A 20,656-nucleotide genomic window follows, 5' to 3' on the forward strand; every position below is an offset into this window, starting at 1 on the left:
GAGGCAGAGCTCTCTTCTCTGAGATTGTCATTTCATCACATAAGCAACACCCAACACCACAAATTAACTTTTCCATGGCCTAAGTAAGCTTGGATTAGGCAGAGACACCACAAAAAGTGCTTGATTAAGGTTTTATAGATGAAAGCAGAAGCTTGAAGGATGACATCCAGAACCTGACCCAAGGAGAAGGGAAGGGAAGGGAAGGGAAGGGAAGGGAAGGGAAGGGAAGGGAAGGGAAGGGAAGGGAAGGGAAGGGAAGGGAAGGGAAGGGAAGGGAAGGGAAGGGAAGGGAAGGGAAGGGAAGGGAAGGGAAGGGAAGGGAAGGGAAGGGAAGGGAAGGGAAGGGAAGGGAAGGGAAGGACAGAAGGTGGACTAAAGCTTGCACAAGGATGCTGAAATGATCACAACAATCAAAAAAGACAAGTTTGGGATAAGAGGCAAACACTGCCAGTTAGATTTTGCTCACTGATGTGTGACACCAGTAAATCCAAATGATCACCAGCCCAAAGGAAAAAGGACTGGCTATGTGTAATCTCCTGGCAGAACAATCAATTGCTTGGAAAAGACACATTCTGAGCTAGGAGGGTTCACAGTCTAGCACTCCTCAGGGTTCCAGGCAACTTCTCATCTGATACTGGCCACAATTTATACAATTTCCTCAGTCTGATCCCTGTTAGTGAAAACTGCAATGCGTTTATGCACTCGGAGAAGGGCAAGGGAAAGCCCAAATGGCATAAAAGTTTGAGAATGATGGAGATGGCATGGCCAGGACAAAGAGCCATCTTCTTCACTCTATTTAAACCCCAAGTTAGAAGATCTGAAATGTAAAGGATTCAATGACAGCTTGAAAAGTCTGTTTGTGAGACACCAGAGAGATCAAATGCAATGACAGAAGCCCAAGGGGCTGCATTAATTACATGTATTATAAAAATAAGTAAATCAAGCAAACATCGCAAACAAATCTGTGAAGCTGACAAGAGTTATTGTAACAGGAGACCCGAAACCCCAAGAAATGAGAGATTTGTGGCAGCTCCTATCAGAGGTAGTTATTGTAACAGGAGACCCAAAACCCCAAGAAATGAGAGATTTGTGGCAGCTCCTATCAGACCTAAGGGTTAAAAATCTGCCTGCACTAGAAAAACCTTTCTCCTTTTGCCACTGGCTCCTTGCCTACCTCCCAGAACTGAAAGCAATCCCAGGAGAGCACTTACACTGTGCTGGGAAGAGAAAAGAATGAGGATTAGACAGCAGAGATGATTTGTAATGCACAGGGAGGAGCTGTGTGCATGGCAGAGGGGAACAGGTTTTACCTGCCCTCAGGTCAGACGTTCCTGCAAGCACCTGCAGTAAAAATTCCAACAAGCCTCCAGGTTCCTGAGGCATTGGTCACTTGGAGGAGTATTTGTAGCCTGGGAACAGAGAGGAACCTTGTGCTGTGTTGCAAGAGCTGCCTCCCTGCTGCAGCCCAAGCAGTGGAAGGTGTGAGCAGTGCTGCAGGGAGCCTGGGTGTGCAGAGGGGCTGTGACCGTGTTCACAGGGGTCTCAGGTTGAGGGAAGAGACGAGGATCTGACTCCATGTTTCAGAAAGCTGATTTATTATTTTATGATATATATTACATTAAACTATACCAAAAGAATAGAAGAAAGGATTTCATCAGATGGCTGGCTAAGCTAAGAATAGTGAAAGAAAGAATGATAACAAAGGTTTGTGACTCAGCTCTCTGTCCGAGCCAGCTGACTGTGATTGGCCATTAATTAGAAACATCCAACATGGATCAATCCCAGATGCACCTGTTGCATTCCACAGCAGCAGATAATCAATGTTTACATTTTGTTCCTGAGGCCTCTCAGCTTCTCAGGAGGAAAAATCCCAAGGAAAGGATTTTTCATAAAAGACGTCTGTGACAAGGGGCTGCACCTGCCAGCTCACAGGGCACCCTGTGCCACCCATGGCAGAGCCTGGGAGTCATCTTTCATGGCCAGGAGGAACCAGGGTGTAGATTTACAACTGCTCACTGAACTCCCTTAACCTGCAGCTCGTGCTGCTTTAGGAAGGGAGGCATCACTTCACACCCCCATGGCAGGCACATGTGCATTTTCCACTGCACCTTGTTTATATTTAGCTTTTGGCAAGTTTCTTCCTCCCCTCACAAAGGCGAGACTTGTAAGGAGAAGTTGTATCTTTGAGCTGATCAATTAACATCGGTTCAGAGTGGAAACAACAAACTTGCTGCTAGGAAAGTTCTTCCTCCAGGTCATCCCTGTTCTCATAAAGGGAAGGCTGGGCCTTGCAATTCCAGAATTTGAAGCTAAAGATAGAATTAGGCTGTCATCAGTACAACAAAGGAATTTCCTGACACATCTAGAGTGTCTTTTCTTTCAATGGAGAGCAGGGTTGCAAACAAAGAAATAAAAAAAAGCCCATTTGGCAATGTCAGAGGTTTGCAGGAACCAACATCCATAACTAACATCAAATAACTATCTAATAACTAACTAATAACTAACATCAAATAACTAACTAATAGCTAACATCGGCTACAATGTTTTTTTATCAATCCAAGAGTTGAAAGGACACAGCAAAAAAACTTTCTCACCTTCCTCATGGGAATGTCAACAAACTGGTAAAGCAGCATCACAGAGATGAGCAGGGTCATTCCTAAGAAGGTTCAAACAGAGAATTCACAAATCTTGGTGGGATTAAGGCAGGTGTGGAGCAGAACTGCAGCTCTCTGATGGACAGGAGTGCCACATTCCTCTTGGAAAGAGTGAGGCGAGATTGAGGTGGTGACCTCAAAGGAGCTAAACAAAAGGGTGGCACATTTCAAGTGCCAGCAAGTGCCAGAAGGATTTCAAAAGCTGTACCTAAACTAATATTAACAGAAGTATATCATAGAATGACACAATGGTTTGGGCTGGAAGGGAGCTTAAAGAGCATCTCATCCAAACCCTGCCATGGGCAGGACACCTCCCACTATCCCAGCTGCCAACCTGGCCTTGGGCACTTCCAGGGATCCAGGGGCAGCCAAAAAGATTTCCAAGAGCAGGTGAAAGAATTCTGCTGGCCCTTAATGGAGCTTGTCTTAGAATCATGGAATGGTTTGGGTTGGAAGGGAGCTTAAACCTTATCCAGTGCCACCCCTGCCATGGCAGGGACACCTTCCACGGTCCCAGGTGGCTCCAAGCCCTGCCCAGCCTGGCCTGGGGCACTGCCAGGGATCCAGGGGCAGCCACAGCTGCTCTGGGCACCTGTGCCAGGGCATCCCCACCTTCACAGTAATTTTTTTTTTCCTAATATCCAATCTAACCCTTCTATCTGGCAATTTGAAGCCATTCCCCACTGTCCTGTCATTCCAGGCTCTTGTAAAGTCTCTCTCCATCTTCTTTGTAGCTTTTCTAGGCACTGTGAGGCCACAGTTGTGTCACCCCAAAGCTCCTCCCGTCCAGGTGAACAATCCCAGCCCTCCCAGCCTTTTCTCCCATCCTGGTGCCTCCTTTGGATCTCTCCATCAGCTCCAGGTCCCGGCTGGGCTGGGGCAGCTCTGCAGGTGGGGTCTCACCTGAGCTGTCACTGTCAGGGCTGGGTGAGGGGCAGGGAGGGCACAGCACCCAAACAATGCAGTTTTTTTCTAGATTTGATGCTTCAGCTGCCTCCCCAGAGCAGAGGATGAGCTCACTCCCTCAGCAGGAGCTGCCTGCCAGCACTTTATGTACACTTGAACAGTTTCAAGTTTGGACCCAAAATATTTCAGGAAATGAAGTAATAAATACATTATTTCACTGAAGATTTCCACACCTCCAAACAGAAGAATCCTCTCTGACATCTCTGGAATCCGAGAAGAGCTTTTTCAACAACTCTGTAAGGCGCTGTTAAGTTTTTCATGAACAAGAAGCAAAGAATGTGACGCAATTAAAAAACCCCAAGAACTTTTAAGGAGAACTAAACTAGACAATGGCTAAATTCAAATGTCCTGTAGCAAAGGGAAACTGATACCCAAAGGGGCTCATATCAGAGAAGGAAAAACATTAATTCCTCCTTCAGTTTCCAGCATTTGCCCATCTCTCCCTGGCACAAAGACAGGATGAATGCACAGGCCATGGCACCCAGGCTGAATTCCTCCCAAAATCACTGATGTGGAGTCCCTGCAAAGACCCAGCAGAAGCTCTGGAGTGAGCAGAGCAGAATGTTCTCATGTACCATTCTCAAAGGTCTGGTTTCACTTATTTACCTGACGGGTCAGGGAAAGGCTGTTTAGGAGCTCTTGGGGTGTATTTTGGATTCCAGTTAATCAAGCAGAACTGTAACACATTCCCATGTGGCACTTGGTCACAAAACAGAATTTGGGCACTGTACATCTGCAGCAAAAGGATTCATTTTTGTCCCTTCTCAGAAATTAATGCTCACAGGCAGGGGAAAAATGGTTTTGTTCTTCAGGCAGATTATGTTTTTCCCCGGGAGAACCAAATATTTAAACATCAATCTTCTTTTTGAACCATACTGGCTCTATTGTAGGTATTTCAGCGCATCCTGACAGTCAGAGGCTGTGAGCATTCACTACAACAAATTACATTTTTCTTGTCAAAGATGATTAAGAAAAACTAAAAACCCAACCAGTATCATGGCTGACATTCCACTTTTAGCAGGTCAGTGGTGGTGTAAATACACCATTGTCATCTTGGCTCAGCAGAAAGGGTCCATGGCTGTGATTCACCCACAAGAATGTGGGTGTTGAAACAACACTTGGTTCTCCACCTCCCATGCTCACCAGCTTGGAGAAGTGACATCTATTTTTCAGCAGATACCACATTTGGAGCTGAGGTCACTAATTCCTGGTGACATTACTCACTCTCAGTAACGAGTCCAGTGTGGAGTGAACAACCACCTTAATTTCATTACACATCAGCAGCTCTGAGATCTCTTTGAACAAATGAGGCAGCCTGGTGCTGCTGAACCAATTTGTTTCACTGACAAAAAACCTGAAGTGACTTGCATGGACAACACATTTTCCAGCAGACACAGAATTCACTATGAAGTTAATCAAACACCTGGCAATTCTACAGCAGAAGTGACTGAACTACACAAAGGGGAATTATCAAATACAGAGAGAAAAAGTCAACTCTGAGGGTGTGGAGGATCCCTCACTGGGGATATTCCAGAACTGTCTGGATGTAAAAGGTTGGACCAGTGACCCACTGCGGTCCCCTCCAACCTGACCCATCCGGGTGACTCTGAAACAAGGGGTTTGGGGTCAGCAGAAATGCCATCCCTGGTTGTTTCCCTCTTGGTAAGAAACATGACTTCCCTGAGAAAGAGATGGGCTGCAGGCTGAAAAAGAGAGAAGCAAGACAACAATAACACATAGACATGGGGTGGAAATAAAGAATAATACACCTTTCCAGGCTGAGATGGTTCCTGATCAACAAAAACCCTCACTCAAGGGCTCCAGTTGAAAAGAGCACAAAAAAATAACAACTCCTCTCCTCAGCCCTTCAGTGGGAGGCTGATTTGGGCAGTGCCACTCAGATTTCTGTGGAGATGCCTCTTCTCACACAGAATTTATGTATCTGCAGTACAATTAATTCACTCCCAAGGCAGGAGGCAGGAATGAGTCTGTCTTTTCACAGCCCCTTTGAAACCATGGCTGTCACAGCAAAACCACTCTCCTTTTTTTGCTCTAAACCTTGCACAGCAGCTACCACTGCATCTTTAGGCAATTTTCTCTGCTCTCTAAAGTGAAAGAAGGCTAAGTTGGCCTTTGAGAAGCTATTTCATGCCAGAACTGTTTCCTTGCCACTGCACAGGGAATACAAGTGGGGTTAAAGCAGTTACCAGACCTTGTTTACCCTTTGCTTGTTTGCTGCCCCTCCCCATTGACCAGCAAGGAGCTGCAAACTGCAGATAAAGCCCAGTGAAATATTGCTGCTGGTTTCTCCCATTTGTCAAGTCCTCCTTGCAAAGGGGACCAGAGCATGGCTGCAAACCTCAAATCTCAAGAAGGCATGAGGTCACTGTTTCTCCACACACACCAATTCCTGACTAAACAAAGAGCTTGCCTGTTCCTTACAAAGTCCACTCATTACATACTCACCAGTAAACCCAGTTACAACGTGGAAGAGAGAATTTCTGCTGTTACACGCTGTACTTGTCATGTTCAAGAAATGACACACAGGCAGCCCATGAAGACATTAAGTTTTAAAAAACTCAGTCTTGAAATAAAAAGGTGCTTTTTGTCAAAAGAAGATAAAGTACTCTATTTGTTACACTGTTTTTTTTCTTCAGGTGGACAGGAAAACTGCTGCACTGTGCATTTCTGGGAACATTCATTCAAAACAACAATCCCAGATGGCTTTTGGTGAAAAAAAACACCAAAAAAATTACAGCACTGTGGAAGATACAGAGAGAGCAAGGCAGGTGCCAAACTCAGCCTGGGACAGTCTAGCCTATGCCAGCTTCCATTTGGTTTTTGATAAGAGTCACTTTGAGGCAGGTCTGTCTGATAACAGGCTTGAAAACATCCACTGCCTTCTCTTTGAGAGCATCTGTCATTCAGACATTCTAAACAAATTCATTTTTAGGCCACATCCCTCAGAATTACACAAGCCTCTCTAATTACTTCATGTAGATATCAGTGAATCCAGCCAACTCCAATTTCTATTTAAGTGCCTTTAAGGAGTCCAATCATCCTCAACTCTGAGGATTAATCTGCCCTGGAGACAAGGACATAACCTTGGGATTTGTCACTTGAAACACTTCTGTTCTTCCTTTTACCATTTCCTATCTGCCTCCTTGAACCTTGTTGTTGTTTTACTGAGCAGAGAGCAGACATGGATGGTTCCACCCCCTTTATTTGGGTTCCCCACAGACCTGGTGCAGAGACAACCAGCTCTTCCCCACAAGATTTGTGTATCTGGGTCTATTTTGAAGTTTGATTTCACGACAGAAGAGCTGCAGGGGCAATTCAGGAAACCAAGGCAGGTGTGAAGCAAGAAGAGAAGGAGAAACCTCAGCCCCACTTGAGGAAACACGTCTGAGTGCACATGAAATGAGCTGGAACAATGGTTCTGGAGAGTCTCCCCCATCCCACCACACAGCTTTGTTCCCTCATATTCCTGCTGCTCCCACCTCTGGAAGACCCTTTCCTAGAGACAGCACAAGAGTTTATGGACTATGATTCATTCAGTAGCCGCTACTATTAAGGCTCTTAGCAGAGACAGCAATTACAGCTGAGAATCCACTTTGCATAAAACACTTCATCATTTTGAAGGAGGACATGGGAGGCAGAGAGAAACTCAGTCATGGTAAATATAACTTGGATTAAGTCCATCTGACATTCAAAGATGACTGTGCACAAACAGCCTCCATTTTTTCTCTCCAGGAATGCTTCAGAGGAGGCTGGTGTTACAAAGGGGATGTCAGAGTTTACCCACCCTGTCTCAGCACCTTTCCTTCTCCCCTTCCCCAAATCAATGAACCTTGGAGGCAGAAGGGGAGGAAAAAACCCAGGCCATGTTGGTTATTTTCCATGTAAATTCATGGTACCAAAAGGAAGCTCTGCCTGCTGTCAGAGCAGGATCATTCAGGCTGGAGACACGAATGGAAACGCCCTGGCTTTAATCCCCAGTGGTATTTCTAGAGAAACCTTCCCAGCAGAGGCATGCTGCTGAGTGACAAGGAGCATTTCTAGCTGTGTGCTCTGCTGACTTCTCAGCAGCTTCTCTGCTCATCTCAGCAAAGCCTTAAAATTTGGAAATGCCCAAGAGGAAACCTGGCTCTCTCCAGCTTGGGCACAGTAGAGTCTGTGACCAGGCCTGGAACACCCAGGGATGGCATTCCCCATCCTCTCCCCAGCATCCAACACGTAAATATGAAATAAACCAGATTTTAAGGCTGTAGCTTCTAGATAGGAATGGACACTTGGAGCTCCTGGGACCAGAGGAGGCTGCGGAGCTGAGCAAGGGCCTGGAGCATCTCGGTGCCAAGGGAAGGCTGAGGGAGCTGGGGCTGTTCAGCCTGGAGAGGAGCAGGAGCCCTCAGCCCTGGGGGTCCCTGTGTCCCCCAGTCTGTCTCCGTGTCCCCCTGTCTGTCCATCCCTGTGTGCAGAGGTCAGAGCAGGCCCATCTTCCCCAGGCCCAGCCATGGCCCCAGAGCACCAGGCAGGGCCTGAGCCCAGCCCAGTCTGTCCCTGTCTGTCTGTCCCTGTGTCTCCCTGTCTGTCCCTGTGTGCAGAGCCCCGGGCAGGGCTGATCCCAGCAATTCCCCCCACAGGAGGCAGAGCTGCTGCCCCGGGCAGGGCCCAGAGGGGCTCTGGGGGCTCATGGCAGAGCAGGCTGGGCCCTGCTGTCCCTGAGCTCGGGGATGGAGCAGGGAGGTGGCACCAGGGACACTCTGCTGTGCCCTGAGCTCGGGGATGGCCCTGCTGGAGCAGGAGGTGCCACCAGGGACCCTCTGTGGTCCCTCCAGCCTGAGCCATCCAGTGGAACTGCTGCCCCCAGACCTGATCTCTTGAGACAAAAAGCCCCCAAAATAGATGGGGCTAGAAGAAAATAAGAGAAACTAAGATGGCATAGATCATACTCCGGGGTTACTTAAAAAATAGATTTTAAATTAAAATTGAATATCTTAGCTAAGAGTTTCCAAGCTGTTTAACAGGCAGCAACTGCTCCTCTGTTTCCTTGGGTCACTGCTCCCAAACAATGACTTTGGGACAATCCATCCCTGCTTTGCCAACAAAGCTGCTGAGTATCAGGAGCCCAAGAACACCAGCTGAAGAGCACAAGCCATCAGGTGGCTTTTAAACTCTTCAGAGGCCATCTAGCTCTAAAAAAACCAAGCAGGCTTAGGCACAGTCTCACTGCACCAAAGGCAGCAGGTACTTCTATCAGAACACACTTTTCTGGCTTCATTCCCTCCTACAAAGCACATCAGACACTCGTGGTAAGATCTTGAAAAGCAAAGCTGTTACTACTGTAAAAAGGATAAATCTAAAGCCACCAATTTAGCTTTCAACATGACAGCTCAAGCTGAGGGAAATACAGAGGTAGAACAAACAGCACAGCTGTGTCAGGTTTGCACACAAGGCGCTCTCTCTTTTGATTAGCAAAATACCATTTACTTAAAAAATAAAATCCCAGACGCCTGTCTGAAGTAGCTGGGGGGAGTTTTACTGCTCACAGTTGTTGAAACCATCCCTAGAACTCCTGTGCCCAGGACCAGAGATAAAAAGATTAACCTCTTTACTTGTTAAATTGATTTTATTCACCAGTGTAACAGCTGGGGTGTTCAGAGATAGTCTGAAAGATCACTTACCCCATTCCCAAGGACAATATGTGAAATAAAACAGCAAAGATGGCCCTGGAGAACAGCCGGGGTCTGGGGCACAGAGAAGGCAGGAGCAGGACACAACTCTGCTTAGTAACCCTGCCAGGAGCTGGGCATCACCGGGAGAGGAGAGGAATAAAAAGAAGCCTGGCAAGGGACAAACACTGCTCAGCAATGCCCTGGGCTGGATTATGTTCCCCAGGTGCTTGAGAGCTGCTACAGGAAAAAAAAGTCAGATGTGACCAGAATTTTGGAGCAAGTCTGTGAGCTAGGAAAGGATGGGCTTTAATTGGGGAAGCATCAAGAAAAGTCTGTCCTTTTAAAGCAAAGCCTCTCTTATTTGACACTGAAAAAGGGGTGAGTTCCAACACCCTCTGCATTTTTAGTTCCTGTGCTCCTTGCTGTACCTGTGCTGGGCAAAAATCTCCAATTTTGCTCCACAAACCTAGCAAAGAAAGAAGAATTTCTACACATAGTAAATTCATTCTAAAACAGGTGAAGAAGTGGAGCTGCCTTATTCTTACACCTTACTCTACAAGTGTATAGAAAGCATTAATTTTTCTATTTTCATTGAGAAATACTAGCTCAAGATTTAATTCTGAAATCCTTTCTCTAGCTGTTTTTCTTCCCACCTAAAATCTGACAAGTCTACAAGAACACTTAGCTCCTACAACCCAGCACAGACAATAAAATCAATCACTCTTCTCCCAGTCCAACCAAGTAGGTGAAATGTGTTTAAATGAATGGGAAAACAATGGCAGGAAGTCAGCAGCAGGGGCAGAAAATAGGAACTACTGACTTTTGAGCACTTCATTCTGCTAATTCTTTGTTTAGATGACATTTCTATGTTTCCTGTCTGCTGGCAGATGAGAACATGACGTGCAGGGAGCAGCTCAGGACAGCCCTGGCAGAGCCAGGCTGTGATCCCAGGATGAGCAATGGGAGCCAACAGACCTGAGTTTGTTCTGCTCACTGTGTAATTCCTGTTCCACTCAATTAAACCTTTCTTCTTCAGCTCGTTCATTCTGCACAGCAGCACCTGGCAACATCTGCCCACCTCTCCTCCAGCACGTGGCAATCTACAGATGGAAAAATGAAAATATCTGAAGCCAAACTAGCAGAGCTCCAAGTCCTACCTGAAGGAATGGTTGTGGGGATTTTTAGGTTGAATATTAGGAAAAGAGGACCTGGGGCTTTGTCCAGAGGGCCGTGGGGCTCTGACCAAGGGTGCCAGAGCTCCAGGAGAGTTTGGACAGCACTGCCAGGGATGCACAGGATGGGATTGTTGGGGTGTCTGTGCAGGGCCAGGAGCTGGGTCAATGATCCTTGTGGGTCCCTTCCAGCTCAGAATATTTATGTTCTCTGATTCTTTGCAGGAAAGCAGCAGGAAGGTGGCTTTAGGAACACAAACTGGATGTGCTGTGCAAGAGCCCAGCTTGGTTCAGCACCAGGGCTGTGCCTGGAGAGCAGTTTGTGAGCAGTGCTGGTGGTTTGGGGAATTGGGACGCAAACTCTGAAGCGTGTGCTAAGTAAGATAAGTGATCCTGCTAATCGCAGTTTCACACAGAAAATAAACACCGAATACACAAACACCAAAGCCAGGCCCCGAGTGTGAGCTGGAGATGCAAATACAGATTCAAAGCCCGACCAAGAAGCCGATACTTGTAAATACCAAGAAGTTATTAACACATTTTATAAGATTACACCCCCGTAACAGCAGATAAATTACACAGCTCATTAAGCAATGGGCCAGTCCTCATTTACACACAATGGGACAATAACACACACACACTGCAGAACCTGGGCTTCACTGGACAAACTCTCAAGGCTTCAGAATTACAGTGGAACTGGTTAATTCTCAATTACTTTGAGCAAGCTCTGATATGAGAAGGACCAGACAGGGAGGTGGAGGGGCTGATGGAGTTTTAAACCAGTTTATCTGGACTGCAGGCAGGTGAAGACTGCAATTTTTCAAATGCTGTATGACTGACTTCTCACTCCCAACATCACAGCAGTTTTCAAAGCAAACAGGATTTTTTTCTGACCTGCTGGCTCTCCACACTTACAAACCCAGGAGTGAAATGCAGGAATACATTTCCTTGCCAGCCAGCTCCTCCCTCTTAATTCCAGTTCCAAGAACATAATGAAACCAACAGAGGAAGTGTCTGAAACAAGGAGGAGTACTGAGAACAAGAAAACAAGGCTAGGCCAGCAGGACTGTCATTAATTATATAATCCAGCCTTTGGGTAAGTGGACATTTAGGGAAAGGGGCTGAGAGAACGTTGGAGGCACCAGCCTGAGCACATTATGTCATCTGGCCTGCTGGTTACTTAGCAGGTACAGGATCTGCATAGGGACAGAAAAACAAACCCATTTATTTCTAGGACAAAACCCTTGCAGTCCTCACAGCAGCTGCTGAAAAAAGGCACAAAAATTCATACATTCTGCTCTCACTTAGCTGGATTCGAGTTCTCCTTTTTCCTACCTTCTGCCTGCTCTGTGGTTCTATTATGCTGCCCTGCAGAACACCTTTTGTCAACCACGTGCCAAGTTTCGTGGTTTTATTCTTCCAGTGCATATCAAGGAGCTCTCTCAGGAGTATACTCAGCAATTGTATTGCTGCAATATGCCAAAACTGCAACTATTTTAGGTGACACTGAAGGATGGAAGACAGGAAGCAGTACATCACTTTTCTTTTTCCTGCAAAATAAAATGTAAGGCTCAAACACATTCCAAAGGCAATTAGGAGGAGGAGGAAAGTATAATCTCAAATACTCAAAGGTGGAGTCTTGCCAGCAAGCATTTTATTTCCTTTTAGGCAGCGAAGCAGGTGTCAAAATGAAGGATGGAAGAGAAATGTATTTTTAATAAAGTGAGCAAATTACACTTTGCTTCATCAAAACAGGAGAAAAGTGTCACGAAGAAAAAATGCTCAAGCAAGGGGACTGGTATTTAAAGGGATCCAGCCCTTTGCTGGACTGTAAGAGCCATTGTAGTCCTGAGTGGGAGCAGCATTTTCTGGCGAACAGAGAGAATGGGGAAGAGCATTAAACATGTATGGCTGCTCCCCAAGCCAAGCGGATTGTTCAGATACTTGAATGCCACAAACTGAATGGAACCTTCCTGGTACAGAGCCTTCAACTCAGACATTCTGGTTCCTGCAGCTCCCCAGCACTTCCACCCTTCATTATCCCCTTGGTGCTGAACATTTCTCCTTCTCCCAGTGGGACATCTGTCAGTTCAGGGTCCTCAACCTCTTGCCACATTCCCTTCCCACAAACAGACAAAAGTCCTGATCTGCTACAGACACTGAACAAAGTTCACATCTGGACAGTGATTTCTAAGAATTTACCTGCACACAACCAGAGAGCTATGGAAAAAAAGAGCTGTACCATAGTCTTTGCCACAGCTTCCAGGAATCACAAAACACCAAGGCTCTGCTGCTGCCTTGCACTGCTCAACACCTTGAAACAAGATCTGGGAAGAACTATTTGAGCATCAGAAATGTGCAGGTTTTATTTGGGGAAGCTCCTTTCTGGTTTAAGTCCCAGCTGTGCTTGCTCAGCACAAAAATCAGAGATTGGTACAAAAGAGCATGAACAAATATAACATCTGGGGAACCAAGAAAAAAAAAGGGGAGAGAGGGATAGGTGAAGAAAACAACTCCATATTCAAAAGGCTTCCCTCAAGAGCACACAGGCCAATCCATACCTACTGCAGAGAGAGATTTCTCCATATCAGTAAGAGAAACTCCTGTCCCATATAAGGGATTAAAATATATTGTATTCTTCCAGAATATCAATAATTCTGCAGTGACGAGCTCAGGGTCTCCTATTCAGATTCCAATCCAAGAAGACAAGAATTTCTGTACAAGCTTCTACATCTCAGTCCTCGTTTTTATTTGCATCCAAGTGTGTTACCTACAAGCAAGTCCAACTCTGCTGCATTGCCTGCCTTCCAAGTCTAGTCCCTGGTTTAATACAATTTCCAGGAAATATCTGTATGGATGCTTATTAAAAAAACAACTGATCCAGACTCAAGAGCTGCTACTCTGCAGGTTTACCACTGGTTTTTGGTCCAGATATAACCTGTTATAATGCAGCAGCCACATTCAGATTTCACATTTCATTTAGAATGACACAGAATCCAAGCAAGGCTCAAAAACTTCACCTTTATCAGAAAACAAGGTCACATTTACATTCCTGATGTTTTAGGGGGCACACAGTGGTCTGCAGAAAGGAGACAGTCTGGAAGCCAAGTGATCCGCTTTAGGATATAATTGTCAAATAAAGACTAAGGAATCATGACCTGAAATCCTGTTAGATGTAATACAGGCCTGCACATTTTAACACAGCATTTTGAAGGCTCTTCTATTACATGCCAATCTTTCTGGCTTCTCTGAATTAAACTAAATACATCTCATTTGGAAACATCCTTCAAAAAACCCAAACAGAAAAGCAAACATCCCAACACACACAATTCAGTGAGTTGCATTGGCCAACTTAAATCTTGTGTGTGTCTGCCATGATTATTACTGAAATACTCGGACATTTCAGTAAAAAGAAAATTTACTACTAAAATACTCAGGCATTTCAGCATAAGGAAAATTTTGTGGATTGTGGCAAGGCTGTGGTTAATTTTTTGGCAGACCAAGTTTTCCATTTCGAGAGCAGCTGGCTCTGTACAGGAATACCTAGACATCACTTCAGGGCTTGTGCTTGGACAGAAGACAAGAAAAACAGATGATTCCCCCTCCTTCCTTCATTGCAAGACTATCCTTTCCTCACCACCTCCACCATTTGAACTACATGCCTAAAAAATACACCAGCACACTTCAAAATACAAGCTGAACAAGGTCCCCAGTTCCCAGCCCAGGCTGGTGGCATTGCTTCAGCTCTGTTTACAGTGTGATTCAGTCATTTTCACAGCAATGAACTATGATGGCATGAAGGAAGCATCTGTGTCACCAAGGACTGAACAAAGGAGGACAGTTAAAGTTCAGAAGGAACAATGCAAAACTTTCCTACAGAGCCAGATTTTAATATTTCCCTACTTACTCAGGAAAAAAAATCTCCACTCTGATGATATTTTGAGAGAAATGATGCACTAGGGACACTTAGAAAGAAATATTTACATACATGCAGACCATGTATAATCAGTTATTTGTGGCACAAACATCAATAGACTCTGTACAGCTCTGCCTGCCCATCTGACTGCTGTGACTGCAGAATAATTTCTCAGGTGCCCTCAAAGGGCTATTGTTGAGCCAAAGTTAGTCATGGCACTGCTTGGCACCCAAATCCACGTTGGTCATTACGTAAGGTGGCAGCAATACCACTTGGCAGGGTTGTTTACCAGTGCCATTGCACAATGTGAACTGGAACAGGCTCCAGACGTGGCTGCAGGTGGGGATGGAAATGCAGCCACTGCTGAAATGAGCTCAGTTTGTCAGAGCACGCTGCCAATAATGCCAACAAGGTCATGGGGCTGGACTCAATGATCCTTCCAACAGACAATATTCTGCCATTCTGTAATTCTGTAAACCTGGAACCACCCAAACCAGAGCTGTGCTACAGTCCCTAGACATTGATTTAGGAACTGATGGCCACCAGCTCGATCTCATAGAGAAATTAATATTTTGGACAAAATCATTGCAATCTTACTGCTCTTAGCAAAGGGAGTATGTTTGGGTTTAAGTTAGACCTAAGAGTTGTGGTGGGGAATGGACAGACTGATGCTCAGACTTGTGACCTGGCACAGTTGTGAAATCAATTCCTGCCCAGATTAATGAGCACAAACCAGGGCGTTTTAGGTGATTTTCAGTCTACAGAGAAAAATCTTTTCCAAATTAAGCATCCCACAGACACCTCCTCATTTACTTGTTAAGGCAAATAACTTGATTTTAGTCTTCAGGTTTCAGAAAAGAAGGAACAAAACAGTCTTTCATGGTCCCCTCATTTTTCTTTTGGTCAGGAATCGATTTCACAGCTGTGCCTGCTCACAAGTGGGAGCATCAGTTTGCCATTCACCGTCACAACCCTTAGGTCTAATTTAAAACCAAACAAACTCTCTTTGCTGAGAGCAGGAAGGTTGTAGTGTGCCAGCTTTGGTTAAGACTGAACAATTTGATTTAAAAGAAAACCTTCAGGAACTAAAGCAAAGACCTGCCTGTGTCCCAAAACAATAAAAATGATCCATAGGTCTGAATCAGCACACCCACACTGAAATACCATTTATCACAGACATGCCAAAGAACAGCTGACAGTGGGAGCCTGTCATACTGTGCAGATGGAATAAAAGTTTTTGCCTTCTACTCTAGATCAGCATTTAAATCTAAATCCTTTCTAAGCCTGGCTCCTTTCCCATGACCTCCAAAATCCGGGTATAGCACGTTGTTACTTTATACAGGTTAACACATTGTGAAAAAAAAACCAACCAAGCCCCAAAACCAAACAAGGAACAAAAAAAAAAACCATCACAGTGATTAACTGTGGGAAATAAATTCTGAATCTCTCAGTTAAAAATAAAAGTAAGGATTCACAGACATTTGCTACTCTGTACAAAACACCTGGCCAGGGCACAACTGTGAATTACCCAGGATTAGAACAAAAACTTGATTTCAGAGTGGTCTATTTAAGTTTTTCTCAGTGTAACCAACTAAAGTGCCAAGATGGTTCAGAAGTTTCAGTATTTCACAAACCCATCAGTAACCCTTCCACGCAGACAGGCAGGTGCAAGGAAAAGCCACCAGCATAAAGAGAATTTGCAGCAATGCCTCTCCCCACCATGTCCTCCTCCGCTGCAGGGGAGCCACTTCATTCTCACATCTGTAATTCTCATTTTTATTTGTGTCATTCTCAACACCTGAGCAGTCTGAAGTCCCAGCACCAGCGCAGCCTCCTGCTAACAGGATCACACAACATGTGGGATCCCTCCTGGCTGGCTCACAGTCACCACTCAAGATGACCCAGGCTTAGAGTTTAATCTAATTATGACCTGACCAATCCTCAGAGGCTGCAAGTGTGCAGGTGACACCAGATCTTAAGGGCTCCAAGGGGAAATACCCTTTCAGCTCCAGTGAGAGAACTCAAAATCCCCCATCAAACACATCCAAAGCTGCTTTGCTGACACAAGTTCTAAAAACCAGGAGATGAGCAAGAAGGGAAAAATCTGTCTCTGTCTTTCAGCCAAATGGGTGTTAAAAAATAGGAAAAGAACCAGGCCTTCTGGAAATACAAACTGATTTAGTAGTTCTGGAGGAGGGCTGGGTTCTTGTGACATGCACTGAACAGACCTGTACTGAAGGCTCCAGTCTGGAAGCTGAAAATTTGGTTCTGTACCAACATCACAGCAGGACTGGGGGGATTAGTCTGAATTAAATGCTTGGAAAAATGAAAAGCATTAGGTAAATACTGAGTACTATTAAAACCCTGAAGATACTTGACACAGAATAATTATTATTCATGCAAGATTACTGTGAAAATATTGGTTTATTTATGAATTAAATAAAGTTTGTATTAGGTTAGGGAACCACTGATAAGCCAAGAAAACAGAAATCCTACAGAAAAAAAAAAAAGTACAAAAAAGTACAAGTACCAAACCAAGCTACTTCCATATCAGACTGACTGATGGAGAAAACACCCAAAAAAGAATTTTGGTTCTTCAATCTAGCTAAGTTTAAGACAGGGCAAAGAGATTTAGTCCCATGGAAGTAAATTATTTCTTTGACTTTTAGTTGGTGAAGATCAGGGACATTTCTGGTCCTGGGCTGTTTTAATTACTTGTCATTTGTGTCTCATCATCTCCAGAAGAGGTTTGGGCAACCTATTCCTCCTAGAGCTTTTGTGGAAACAGCTCAAAGCCTAAAACTGCAGCTGCTCTACAACTGCCCTTTCTACACCTGGTATCAACATCCTGCCACCTTAAAATACCAAAAATAAAGCTCTAAGAAAGGGGAGGATACAAAACCAACAAAACCTTGCCCTCCCAAATGTCCTTGGCAGAGCAGCTAAGGCCAGAATTCCTTCAGATGCAACGTGAAATGTGTGGCCCCCAGAAGAACACAAAACCTTTCCACATGGAATTCTGGACTCTAGAAGATATGCAGGGGCATTTCTGAAAGTTTCTCAGCAATCCAAACCCCTGGCCACACACAGGCATGTGAAAGGCAGGGTACCAAAGTGTACCTGCCAAAACATCCTGCTGAAATTGCTGAGAGAAAAACCTTGAAATTTACACGGTGAAAATGTCATTTTCATTCAGAAACTTACTCAAGGTGGTGACCTTATTTCTCCAAGAGCCTTGTATTGCATATTCTAGAGCTGTCAGGAAGTACCTGTGTGGTTTTTTTTTACGTGTGCATCATATTTTACCTACAACAGTAAAATTTTCCAGCCTCAGCAGATTTTGTTCCACTGCCTGCACCATGAAAAAAACCCACAACAGCTAAAAAGGGCTCTAACCTTTGCAAGCCTTTTGGTCCTGAACTCTGTTCATGCTTCTAAAACAGGAAAGTGGTTTGCTGCACGTGACAATAGCTTCTCTGTACTTTGGATAGGAAATTCCTGTTATCAATGGCAGCTTTTGAAAAATTCATCCTTGCAGAAAAGCTGAAGTTCAGCGAGCTTATGTTATTTGAGGAAGAGCTTTGAAGTGTCTATTTCTAATCCTCCACTCTGAATGACAAAGGAGTTATTTGCAATTGTGAATCTTTAAAATGCAGATCTGAACTGATGTCTCTGTTTTTGTAACTCATTAACACAAACCCTGCAATTCAGCTTTTACTGAACATCTTTTTTCCATTCCAAAGTGAAGCACTAGTGCTGTCTCTTAAGATGATTGTGCTCTTGGTGAGCCAGTGTTTCCATTCTGAGACCCAACAGAAATTACATTTTGAAAGACATCAGAAATAACATTTTCTTTATCTGCTATTACAAAGTGACAGCCACAGCCCAGGATCTCTTATTGTTCATGTATTTTACAACTCTGAAAATGGACGGCAATAGGATTCGCAGCTGGCAGAATGTCTCCAAAGAAGAGTTTTTCTATCAAATTTTACACAAAAGCAGAAAGAAACGAGGCTCTGGGCCCCGGATCCCACATGATCCAGCAGATGCTGTTTCCAGCTTCAGCAAGTTTTCATTCAGAAGCAACTGCCTCCATGTTCAACAATGCCCCATGGATCACACAAGATCCTGTTAGCCTGTATAAATGAGAGGCCTGGTTTAGAATTACAGTAAAAATATAATAAAACACTGCACTATCACTATTTCCCATCTCACAGGGGTGCACATGTAGGGGTCATGATGATCCTACATGGAAAGGACTGTAGTTAACTGCATATTCCCAAAAATGTATCTATTTTTTATTGTACTATAAACGTTGTAGTAAAATCTGTATTAGAAAACTCATCAGTGCATCCTCCCCTTGACATCTCTGAACTTGGAAAGAAGCAAATTGTTGGTTCAAGAACAGCTCAAAAAAGAAAATGAACCTGCAGTTGCTATTTTGGCTCCAGTGAAGTCAGAGAGGTCTTTTTCACTTCTGCTTTGGTACCTGACACTGCCTCAAATGGCCATGGGGATGAAGGAGCGACACAGAAAGGCCAAATTCTACAACTTGCACCTGCTCAAAATGGCAAAACCTGCGGTGGAGATGTCGATGTTGGTCCCCAGCCAACAGATACGTGGCACAGCTTTGGCACATGGAGCCAACTGCAAAGAGTGACCCCTTAATATGCTCTGGGAGCTCCAGCCTAAGCAGTGAACCCCTAAAGCCACTGTGGGAGCCCCACTGGGATCTCCTAAAGCTACTGTGGGAACCCCACCATGAGAAATGACCCTCTGAAGTTGCTGTGGGAACCCCATCATAAGAAATGACCCTCTGAAGCCGCAGAAGGTGGGAACTCCAGTGTAAGGAATGACGCCCCACAGCTGCCATGGGAGCCACACCATGACCTTCTAAAGGTGCTGCCATGGGAGCCCCATCACAAACAATGACCCCTCTCACAAAAAGCGAGACCCCAGACACCTGCGGGAGGAGCAGCAGCCCAGCACCTCCATCCCAACACCCGCATCCATCACCCCGCAGGTTCCTGCTGCTCCCTTCGTCCTGCCCAGGCAACCCACACTGCACACACCCCCTTCGGCTGGATGGAACCGCACGATGGAGCTGGGCACAGCTTCCCTGCTCACAGTCCATCCATCCATCCATCCATCCATCCATCCATCCATCCATCCATCCATCCATCCATCCATCCATCCATCCGCCCATCCCACGCGCACCCGCGGGCGGGGAGAGGCGCGGGGCGGCGGCGGGCGCTGCCCGCGGGGCGGGCGGGCTCTGTCGCGACTCTGGGCGACACTCACCTCCTGAAGTCAAAGGGCATGGTGGTGGCGGTGGTGGTGGCGGGCGGGCTGCGGGCGCCCCCGGCCCCGGCTGTGGCCTCGCTGCCGGCGGCTGCAGGGCCAGGAAGTGACGGCCCCGGCCCCGGCCCCGGCGCCGCGCAGCCCCAGCCCATTGGGCGGCCGGGCCGGCCGGGGCTTCCGCCGCCGGGTTACGGAGCGGCCCCACCGCGCTGGGGATCCGGGATCCGGGATCCGGGGTGAGGGATGCGGGATGAAGGATGCGGGGTACGGGGTGAGGGATGCGGGCGGCCCGGGGCTCCCGCGGTGTGCAGGGTCCGCTCGGCGCTCGCCGTGCTCCGCTCAGCCCCGCGGCTCTCATGGCGCTGGCAGCACGGAATTACGGAGTTATTTCGGTTGGAAAATAGCCCTAGGATCATCGAGTGCCAGCTGTGCCTCATCCCCACCTTGTCCCCAGCCCAGAGCACCCAGTGCCACCTCCAGCCCTTCCTTGGGCACCTCCAGGGATGGGGATCCAACCCTCCCTGGGCAGTTCCAGTGCCTGAGCCCCGTTTCCATGGGGAAATTCCTGCTGTGCCCACCCTGAGCCTGCCCTGAGCCCCCTTTCCATGGGGAAATTCCTGCTGTGCCCACCCTGAGCCTGCCCTGAGCCCCCTTTCCATGGGGAAATTCCTGCTGTGCCCACCCTGAGCTGCCCTGGCCCAGCCTGAGGCCGTTCCCTCTCATCCTGGATGCCCACCTGGCTGTCCCCTCCTGTCAGGAGCTGTGCAGAGCCACAAGGGCCCCCCTGAGCCTCCTTTTCTCCAGGCTGAGCCCCTTCCCCAGCTCCCTCAGCCCCTTCTGGGGCTCCAGACCACAGTGTGGAGGTGTTTCAGGCTTTGTCCAGCATCTTTTGCACTCTCAGCATCACGGGAATAGCAGAGTGTGTCCGGGGCTGCACCACAGGCTGTGTCTGCAGACACGGAAGGTCTCACA

The 20,656-nt window shown here is 46.3% G+C and overlaps 1 protein-coding gene across 1 annotated transcript in view; it reads right to left on the reverse strand.

Moving 5' to 3' along the window:
* Positions 1–19,851, reverse strand: part of ERGIC1 (endoplasmic reticulum-golgi intermediate compartment 1) — a 55,307-nt gene extending 35,456 nt beyond the window's left edge. The window contains exon 1 of the mRNA XM_058815153.1: positions 19,685–19,851. Within this exon, the coding sequence (XP_058671136.1) occupies positions 19,685–19,836 (152 nt within the window). The 5' untranslated portion in view covers positions 19,837–19,851. The remainder of the gene's footprint in view (positions 1–19,684) is intronic.
* Positions 19,852–20,656: the final 805 nt, after the last annotated feature.

The sequence above is a fragment of the Ammospiza caudacuta genome, chromosome 16, assembly GCF_027887145.1.
Source record: "Ammospiza caudacuta isolate bAmmCau1 chromosome 16, bAmmCau1.pri, whole genome shotgun sequence".
Taxonomy (NCBI): domain Eukaryota; kingdom Metazoa; phylum Chordata; class Aves; order Passeriformes; family Passerellidae; genus Ammospiza; species Ammospiza caudacuta.